The 9,837-nt window shown below is 54.2% G+C and overlaps 1 protein-coding gene across 6 annotated transcripts in view; it reads left to right on the forward strand.

Moving 5' to 3' along the window:
- Window positions 1-9,759, forward strand: part of DVL3 (dishevelled segment polarity protein 3) — a 33,732-nt gene extending 23,973 nt beyond the window's left edge. Inside the window, exons 3-17 of one of the 6 annotated variants that reach the window (XM_074547304.1) lie at window positions 1,067-1,188; window positions 1,582-1,688; window positions 2,247-2,382; window positions 2,646-2,739; window positions 3,103-3,172; window positions 3,465-3,604; window positions 3,802-3,878; window positions 4,372-4,439; window positions 4,801-4,851; window positions 4,973-5,122; window positions 5,860-5,991; window positions 6,213-6,380; window positions 6,991-7,203; window positions 7,492-7,890; window positions 8,348-9,759. In XM_074547304.1, coding sequence (XP_074403405.1) covers window positions 1,067-1,188; window positions 1,582-1,688; window positions 2,247-2,382; window positions 2,646-2,739; window positions 3,103-3,172; window positions 3,465-3,604; window positions 3,802-3,878; window positions 4,372-4,439; window positions 4,801-4,851; window positions 4,973-5,122; window positions 5,860-5,991; window positions 6,213-6,380; window positions 6,991-7,203; window positions 7,492-7,890; window positions 8,348-8,379 — 1,959 coding nt within the window. In that variant the 3' untranslated portion in view covers window positions 8,380-9,759. Of the gene's footprint in view, window positions 1-1,066; window positions 1,189-1,581; window positions 1,689-2,246; window positions 2,383-2,645; window positions 2,740-3,102; window positions 3,173-3,464; window positions 3,605-3,801; window positions 3,879-4,371; window positions 4,440-4,800; window positions 4,852-4,972; window positions 5,123-5,859; window positions 5,992-6,212; window positions 6,381-6,990; window positions 7,204-7,491 lie in introns of all 6 variants that reach the window. The other 5 variants (XM_074547307.1, XM_074547305.1, XM_074547308.1 and 2 more) reach the window with 5 other exon arrangements.
- The last annotated feature ends 78 nt before the right edge of the window (window positions 9,760-9,837 follow it).

Consider the following 9,837-nt stretch of genomic DNA (forward strand, 5'->3'; position numbering starts at 1 on the left):
ATGTGGTTCCCTCACCAGCAAGCAGTAGTGCTGCCTCTGAATTTACACTGGGTGTTATGGTTTGGACAGTAGCTATCAGCTTTTTTCCAGCCTATATAATATTTTGTCTGTTCTGAGCAACAGTGGGTATCCCTCACCTCTGTTAGATCCTTTCTGGGCCCTGTCACCTCTGCTCTGGAGGTCCTGAAGGCTTCTTGACCCTATTGGGATTAGCCCAGTTCATTACAGCTTGAAAGTAAGGGAGAGTGCAAATCTGGACAGGGAGCACTATTGGGGAGCAGCTCATTTGGACTATCCTCTGTTTCATTCCACTGGTGAGCCCATGGCCCCTGGGAGAGTCTCCAGCTCATTCCCTGAGCCCTGAAGTTGATGGTTTATTATAGAGCCAGAATACTGGTATGCCTGAGCTACTCTACAGCATGGCTGGCATAAAGAGTCTCTAGGGTTTAACCCTTTCTTGAGTTTCTGTACTGGGGAATCCACTGAGCATCCCAGAGATTGGCTGAAGGTTGCGTTCAAGCCAATAAGCTGAACACAGCATGAAAGTTTGTGAAGAACATATGGAAGCCAGAAAAAGCCTGTTTCAAGAGTATTTCAAAGCCAGCCTTGGCCCTGAGCTCTGTTACCTCCAGCTTCCGAGGGTTGTGAAGGTGAAAGTCCTGCTGGGTCCCACAGCTTGAAGGCAGAAGTGTAGAGGCTGCTAGAGCTGAGGAAAGGAATGACTGGTAACTGCCTTCCCCAGTGTGAGAACTGGGGGAATCCAGTGCTGAAGGTCACCTGAGTGTGTGGTGTGGGTGTGCAGGTGATGTCAGAGTGTCCAAGCACTGTCACCCACCCAGGCCTCACTGCTGGGTCAGGAGTTCCTGAGCCACAAATAGCAAGTGTCTGGGAAGGCCTTGGTGGGAAATGCTGCTACATGCTTGGCCTATTCCATACCTGCTCCTGGGCATCTGCTGTTGCCAACTGCCAGAAATGAGATCCTGGGCCAGGCAGGCTTTTGGCCAGCTCCTTTGGCCACTCTTGTAAATGTTTTCTCAGTTTCCTTTTCTGTTTCTCATGCCTCCAGCTGGTGTCTGCAGAGGGCTCCCACTCAGATGCTGGCTCGGTCTGTGCCGATAACCAGACAGAGCTGCCACCCTCCATGGAGCGCACAGGAGGCATTGGAGACTCCAGGCCCCCCTCTTTCCAGTAAGTTACACGGACATCTGTTCTGGTTTCCAAGGGCCACATGGTGCATTTGCTGTAATCCAGACCAGTATCCCAGACCAGCCTGGGATACTCTTACCCAAACTGTTACGGATGACAGCCAGCAAGAGGGGAGGAGAGTGGGGCTGGGAGCTGATTTGAAGTGGAGCTGCATTATTTAACAAACAAGGGCATGCTGAAAATAATGCAGGGAAAGGGCCAGCACAGCATCCCTAGTCCTTTGACCTGCACTTGTAGATGTGCTGTGGTTGTTCCTGTCCCTCAAGAAGGAGACAGCTGATGGCTGGAAACTTGTGTACGTCAGGACAGAGGTAGAGAGAGCCTTGTCAGGTTGTTCCGTGTTGAACATATTTGTTTGCTTTTATCTCATCACAGCCCTAACACTGGGGGGAGTCGAGAAAACTTGGACAATGAGACAGAGACAGACTCGGTGGTGTCATCACAGAGGGAACGACCTCGTCGGACAGATGGGCCTGAGCATGGTGAGTGTTGGTAACATGGTGAGAGCTCTGCAAGGGCATGGCTGGGGCATGGTAGCACCAGCTCCAGACTTGGGGCAGTTTTCTCTGCTCTGCAGAACCTTTCCAGCTCAAAAGGGCTATTCTGTAGCTTTTAGGAGGGCCATAGCCTCATCTTGGAGGTAGGAGCTAATACCTGTGTTACATCAGAGCTTGGTGTTGAACCCTTTGGGGTCAAGGGAGATATTTCCTGTAGAAGCCCCAAGAACCGGAGACAGTTGTGCCTTTGTCTTCCTAGCTGAGAAGCAGAGTGAGCTTTAGCCTTGCCACTGGTGCTGCTTCTTGTTCTACCAAGGAAACAGCTCCGAGTCTTGTGCACGTTTAGCAGCATTGTTCCTACTGGGCCATCAACCTTTTCCCATCCCATAGTGGTAGGAGATGGATCTGATCCCAGGGTAGACTGGGAGTTGCTTGGCACTAGATGGGATTGACTGATGGCCAGATTTGTTCTGAGGACGTTGCTGTGAGCCTTGCATAAGGGAAGGGTTTCTCTCAAGCCCACTGACTCTTGTCTTTTCATAGCACCCAGGGTGAATGGGACAGTGAAGGGAGAGCGGCGCCGAGACCTGGGTGGGTACGAGAGCTCCTCCACACTCATGAGCAGCGAGCTGGAGACCACCAGCTTCTTCGATTCAGATGAAGATGACTCCACCAGCAGGTAGGAGAGCTTGGGTCTTGGGGAAACACTAATTTCCCCCTGGCTCTCAGAATAGAGAGATGCCTTTGCAGGGCACAGTAGTCCTGGGCTCAGACCTGCTTCCATCTCACCCAGAAGACCCCTCTGCCATTGTCTGTCTCCCATGTGCATGTTCTCCTCTCTGCCCCTGCAGTCCTCTATTCCCTGTGCCATTTCCATGGCTCTCTTTCTGCCAGAGCCACAACTATGGCAGCAGAAGAGCTGACTCTTGCTTTTGCCTGCAGGTTTAGCAGTTCAACAGAGCAAAGCAGTGCTTCCCGTCTAATGAGGAGGCACAAGCGCCGCCGGAGGAAACAGAAGGCTCCTCGCATAGAACGGGTACCAGGGAGGGGCTGGGTATCCTGGGGAGGGCACTGCAGGGCAGGGTGGACTCACAGGGATTCAGCTGTTTTTGCTGTGGGCATGGCTTTGGACAAGTGTCTAAGTGCTGAGACTTCAGCACTTTTCCAAGTCAATGTAGCCTCAAGAGCTGGGACCACAGGCCTTGTCCCAGATGTAGAGAGGTCATTAGGACCATGGCTGTTCTCTGGCTCTGCAAAACTCCCAGCATAAGACTTGAGTTGTGGGTGGTGGCGGTGGTGGCACAAGGAGGGGCAGGAAGGAGAGGACAAGTGGAGGAAGCTAGGGCTGGGAATGTTACTGAGGCACAGGAGGACAACTCATGTTTTGCTTACATTGCAGTCCTCGTCCTTCAGCAGCATCACAGACTCCACCATGTCCCTGAACATCATCACGGTCACGCTGAATATGGGTGAGTGGGAGGTGTGCATGGAGCCTGCAGTCCTTCCAGAGCAAGACTGGGTCATGGAGAGGGAACTGGGGAAGGGGCAAAGAGAGCACATGGGGGAGGAGTGAAAAGATGGATTCTGTAGGAGATTGGCTTCTCTTGTAGAAATTGTCTCTCAAGAGTTTGTGTGTCCCAGGACATCTCTCTGGGACAGGGGTGCTAATCACCACCATTAGGATGTAGTTTTACTGAGGTTAGGTCTGCTCATGCTTGATGCTCTGGAGTGACTTATTTCTTTCTCTTTTCATCCCTGCAGAGAAATACAACTTTCTGGGCATTTCTATTGTGGGACAGAGCAATGAGCGTGGGGATGGAGGCATTTATATTGGCTCTATCATGAAGGGAGGCGCTGTGGCAGCTGATGGCAGGATTGAGCCAGGAGACATGCTCTTGCAGGTACTTCACACCCACATATCTCCGTCTTTGGGCCTGGGAAAGCAGTAAGAAAAGACCCAGAAGCCTCCCTGAGAACTTTGGCAGGCTAAACCCAGGAAGTCATGCTTGGAAGAGGGAAGCTGAGTCACTGCTGAGCTGAGTGGGAAGCTCAGCCTCTGGTCACATCTCTGGGACTCACCTTTTTGTGTTTTTTGTAGGTAAATGACATCAACTTTGAGAACATGAGCAACGATGATGCTGTGCGGGTGCTGAGGGAAATTGTGCACAAGCCGGGGTGAGTACTTGTGTTGTTCCTTCCATCCAGAGATATCTGCCCAGTTTGTGCTTGGAGTGTGTGAGTTGTATCTTTCAGGCACCTCTGCCAGTGCCTCTGCAGAATCTCAGAACTTAGGGGTTTGGTGTTGCTTTGATTCCTGGGTTTTCATGTCCAATGCAAGAATTGCAGGGAATTGGGGTCTGTGCCCCTTTTTTTGTGGGGATGCCATGGGGATTGCTGCAGGGCAATTTGACTAGATGACCTTTAAAGATCCTTTCCAAAACAAATTTTGCTGTGATTCTCTGATTCTGTTTGGGTCATCAGCACCCCTCAACAGAGACATCATTTTGTTCATGTCAGTAGGGGGAAACCCATAGCTGGAGGAGAACAAAGTCACTATACTAGCAGCTTCTCCCTGTCTCCCAGGAGAGAGCTGGCACACAGCATCCACTCATCATGCAGGGGTTTGTGTTACTGTGCCCTGGTTCTAACTCTCGCTTTTTTGTTGCAGGCCCATCACCCTGACAGTGGCCAAGTGCTGGGACCCCAGTCCGCGGGGCTGCTTCTCATTACCCAGGAGTAAGTGGATAGCTGACCCACCCTTAGCGCTGGTGCCCAGCTCATGTGAGAGCCCTGCCTTAAGCACTTACTTGGTTGTTGTTCTCGTTCCTCCCCTGTGTGTGTGACTCCATGGGGCACTGAATTGGGGTTTGATGGGGTTTCAGCTCTCCATTTTGGAGGCTGCTATGTCCTATTTCCAAACCAAAATGCCCATAAGCCCAGCCCTTCCTCCCACATCACGCTGGGGACGCGTTTCACTGGGGCAGGGAGGTCACTTGGCTCGGGGCGCCAGAGGAAAGAGAAACCCCCCTAAAGCCATAGGGGGATCTCTCCCTCTGCACCTCTCCTGCTGACCCTCCCTCTCTTCTTTCTCTCCCAGTTGCTCCCCAGCGGATCTGGGCTGGGCCAGACTCTCCATGCTCCGATCCGGGTGAGTCCCGGCAAATACTGGGGATGGAATGGGCTGTGCTGCGTCCCTGTCCCTCCCTAGAGGTTGTTTTGATGAGCTGATAATTTCTTACAACTGCTGACAGCCTCTTTCTTCCTTGCAGGTGAGCCCATCCGGCCCATCGACCCGGCAGCCTGGGTGTCTCACACGGCAGCGATGACTGGCACCTACCCAGCGTACGGTATGAGTCCATCCATGAGCACAATCACTTCCACCAGCTCCTCCATCACCAGCTCCATCCCAGAGACCGAACGTAAGTCCTTGTGCCTCCGTGCTGCACCCGCTGCACGGCCCCCTCACCTTCACTGTGCTGTGAAGGGAGCAATACATCTGCCTGGGGACAGCAGGCAGATCTGCCCTGCCAAGGGACTGGGAGGGAGGCAGCTCTTGCTGGGCCGGCACTTTGATCAGTGGAAGTTCTGCCTGGGAGAATTAGCATGTTTTTAAGCCTTCTCTGTGAGGAGAGTAGAGGAGCCTGGCTGCAATCAGGAGCTGTGGCAGGTGTAGAGGAAAGGCTGAGACTAGTCAGGGTTGGCTGCTGAGAATGTGGAGCCAGAGGGATTCAGCATGTCCCTGGAGCAATTGAGAGCTCCTCCCAGACAGCAGATAGAGGAGGCAGCTGAGAGCAAAGAGCCTTGTGGTGGGACAGGGTCCTGCTGAACACAGGCTTCTTGGTTGCTTTCTGGAGGTTTGGGATGATTTGGTATGTAGAGCCCTGAAGCAAGGGTCTGCAGAGCTTGGGTGAGGTAACAAGCCAAGAGTTTGTTGTAAGCTTGTGACTCTTGCCTGCGCTTTGCCCAAGAGGAAACTGCTGACATGTGAAGGTTAACATGGGAAGGCTGGAAGGGAGGTACCGCTGCATGTACCCCGAGGCTGTCTGCGATGTATTGTTCCCTGGCCCATTCCTCCCGTGTGTGATGCTTCCATGTGGCCCTCTTGTCTCTTCTGCTCTCTCTCACCTCTGCCTGCCTTCCTTCATCCACACCACAGGCCTCGATGACTTTCACCTGTCCATCCACAGTGACATGGCCACCATTGTCAAAGCCATGGCCTCACCAGAGTCAGGCCTGGAGGTGCGTGACCGCATGTGGCTGAAGATCACCATCCCCAATGCCTTCATTGGTAAGAGACTGTGCTGCCTGCAGCAGAGGCAGGGGCTGGGGAATGGGTGGCCAGTTTTCAGGCAGTAGTCCAAGGGAGCATCTTTGTCACCCTAAACAAACTGTTGACTAGGCAGGAGTCAGAAATTGAACCTTTTGACCCACTTTGATTTTGCTCCAGTGTGGCTCAAGGGCCGCCGTCTTCCTCTCTCTTGCCAAATTTAACTCTGTATTTGGTGGCAGGTTCGGATGTGGTAGATTGGCTCTATCACCACGTGGAGGGCTTTACAGACCGCCGTGAGTCCCGCAAATACGCCAGCAACCTGCTGAAGGCTGGCTACATCCGACACACCGTGAACAAGATCACCTTCTCAGAGCAGTGCTACTACATCTTCGGAGACCTCTGTGGAAGTATGGCTCTTGGTGTGGGTGGGAGGGAGAGCATGGAGGGGTAGTGGTCCTGGAGAGCCCTGCTGACACCATGGGGACACACCTACAGCCATTGCCATCAGGCTAGGCCCCTTGTTCTACAGACTCTGTTAAGGGAGTGATTAAGAGTATCCCAGCTCCCTTGTCCTACTGCTGAGGTAGTGAAGTTGGAAGCAGCATTGACAGTGTCACCTACTATGTGATCTTTTCTCCTGGACAGTCATAGCAGAGTCTTAGTTTTTACTGACTGTCTCCAGGCTCTGAATTTCAGTGCTGGCAAGGGGTTGGTGCTGAGCGTTGGCTGCTCAGATAAAATGGGGGAAGGAATTGGCAGGGTGAGCTGTAGCTCTGATGTAGTCCTTTCCCAGCAAGCTGGTCTCTGTATTAGTGTGGCAGCTTGGACTCCCACAGCCTGGCAGTTGTACAGCCAGGAAGCCCAAATGGTGGCATTGACTAACAGAGAGAGTGCCAAATTCTTGTGTCTCCTTGTGTATCCTGTCCTTGTCCATCAGCAAGAATGGACAGAAAGCTGCTTCACCGCACATGGTTGTTTTTCTGCTTGAATTAACCCCTGTTTTCTGCTTTCTTGCAGACATGGCTAATCTGTCTCTTCATGATCATGATGGCTCCAGCGGTGCCTCTGATCAGGACACTTTGGCTCCGCTCCCCCACCCAGGAGCCGCACCCTGGCCTATGGCCTTCCCATATCAGTATCCACCACCTCATCCATACAACCCCCATCCCGGCTTCCCTGACCCAGGCTACAGCTACGGAGGGGGCAGTGCAGGCAGTCAGCACAGTGAAGGTGAGTGAAAAGGACTAAAATATGCCTGTAGGTGGGCAGATGTCCTGTTCAGTACAGGGCAGCAGCAGGAAAGGGCTGCTTGGGCAAGGCCCTCTGTGGGGGAAGCCAGGGTGGAAGCCGTCTCAGAAGGGTTGTGGGACTCACTGCTGAAGGGAGATGGAGAGCACAGACCGTGCTGGGGCCTGGCTGTGCTGGGGCATTGCTGCAGTCCCCCCTGGGCTAGGGAGACCATCTGTTCTTCCTGACTGCTCCGGGCTGGCACCTAACCTTGCCTCACATGCTTCGCAGGGAGCCGGAGCAGCGGGTCCAATCGCAGTGGCAGCGAGAGGAGGAAGGAGAGAGAGAAGACCGGGGAGTCAAAGTCAGGCGGCAGCGGGAGCGAGTCAGACCACACCACGAGGAGCAGCATGCGGCGCGAGCGTGCAGCCAGCGAGCGCTCGGTGCCGGCCAGCCAGCACAGCCAGCGCAGCCAGCACTCCCTGGCGCACAGCATCCGCAGCCACCACAGCCAGCAGTCGTACGGCCCGCCCGGCCTCCCCCCCCTCTTCAGCCCCCCCATGTTGCTGATGCCTCCACCGCCGTCAGCCATGGGGCCCCCCGGGGCACCGCCGGGCCGTGACCTGGCCTCTGTGCCCCCCGAACTGACAGCCAGTAGACAGTCCTTCCGAATGGCCATGGGCAACCCCAGTGAGTTCTTTGTGGATGTAATGTGAAGCGCCCGTCCCCTGTCTGTCTGCTGTCTCTCCTTTCCCCTTCTATCCCTGTTGTTTGTTTCCTAGGACCAGCCCTGGCTTCACCCCTTGTTTTTTTGGGGTTTTTTTTTTTTTTTGTTTCTTTTTTTTGTCTTGATAACGAAAAGAAAAAAAGGGAAAAAAAATAATAAATGGAACTAAACCTTGATTCTAATCCCTCCTCGAGCGGGGTGGACAGGCCTGGCAGGCGTGCTGGGTGCTGTCAGCCCATCCTGCCCCCAGACTTGTGTATTTCCGATGGTAATTCCCTCCTGCCATCCTATCTAACCCCATTAATCTGCATCCATCCCAGCACCCTGTGCTGCTTGCCCGTGTGTCACTGCTGCCTCAGTCCTTTCACCCTAAACATCTCTTCTTTCTTTTCACCCTTTTGTGTTTCTTCTATCAAGCAGCAAAGAATTACGGGGTGTTTGACTTTCTCTGAGCCTGCCGCCCGTGGGGGGGAGAGCTGGAGCATGGCGTGGCCCGACAGCAGGACACGGAGCTCCAGGGGCGCTGGGCACGCATGGCGCTGAAGATGGCTTCTTTCCTCCCCCTCGCGGAAGATGCCCTGCCCCGCCCTTCCCACAGCCCTGAGAGGGGAGCAGGGACCAGCCTTACATATGTATTTTAAATCCCGTTGTAGTTGCCTTTTGGCTAATGCATGAATGTTCCAGGGCTTCAGTGCCTCCAGGGAGTGGAGAGATGCTGCCACTTCCCTCTTGCCTCCTTTCTCTTGCCCACATATTGGGCCAGGCCCAAGCCTGACACTGATCCATGGCAGGACCTCCTTCACCTTGGCCAGGTCTCAGGGCTGGGGCTGTACCTCAGCCCAGAGAGGTGGTGATTGCCTGTGCACAGTCTCTTGCGTGACTCAGTGCCCTACACCTGCCCTGGGGTTCTTTGGGGGGATTTAAGGGCAGAGCTCTGCTCCTTCCATCCTGCTCTTTGCCCTCCTGCCTGCAATGTGCTGCTGCCTGTCCTGTTTGTAGGGGCTGTCCCGTGCCTGGGGCTGGCGGTGGCAGCTGTGGCCTTCTCCCTCCTGCTGTCGCGCTGCTGCTTAGCTATGTGGTACCTTCAGGACTAAGATAGAAAGCGAGGGTGGGGCACAATTGGTTCACTTTCATGCTTTGGAGAAACATGGAGGTCCCCTGTATTTGCCCTCTGAAGGGCCTGAGTCTGCTCCTCTGCCCAGTGCTGCTGGCCTGGCTGCTGGGAGGGACAAACCCCGGGGACAGCCCCACTCCCTCTGGTCTGTGAGCAACATGAGCTCTCCAGGGATGAGACTGCAGCCTGAACCATGGCCTCTGGGCTCAGTGCCCACAGGTGTGCTGGGACAGTTGAGTCTGTTTGCTCCAGTGCTCCCTGCCTTTCTTCCTTCCACTTCTGGGTACGCGGAGATGTGCCTGGGGCTGCAGCCCTTTCCCTATGCCCAGGGCCGAGCACGGTACAGTATGGACACGTCGACCCTGCCGCTGTTGGTGCTGGCGCCCCGGCGCCCTCTCCTCCTGCCACGCCGTGGCTTTCTCTACAGGCGTCGCCTCCTTCGGTCTTTCTTGTGTTCACAGTTTTTATACGATGGAGTTGAATTGTATTTTGCTCCCTGGGAGTCTGCATTGCCCCTGCAGCCCCCCTGCCAGCTCTCACACGCCATCCATTCATCTCCCTGACTCCCTAAAGCCTCTCCTTCCCTCAGCCCGCTGGAGTCAGACTGTCCCCAGTAGCCTCCCCGGCCACCGCGCACCCCTTCCCCTGCCCTACCCACTGGGTTTTATAAAACAACACCAATCTCCTTGTTTTTATTTATAAACATAGTTTTATTGGACTTCTGCCTCGTGTCGTTCGTTTATTCTTTTTTCCCCAGCCTCCTCCATCCTCCTGCCTTTCGCTCTACAGCGAGATC

The sequence above is a fragment of the Zonotrichia albicollis genome, chromosome 9 (assembly GCF_047830755.1).
Source record: "Zonotrichia albicollis isolate bZonAlb1 chromosome 9, bZonAlb1.hap1, whole genome shotgun sequence".
NCBI classification, from domain to species: Eukaryota; Metazoa; Chordata; class Aves; order Passeriformes; family Passerellidae; genus Zonotrichia; species Zonotrichia albicollis.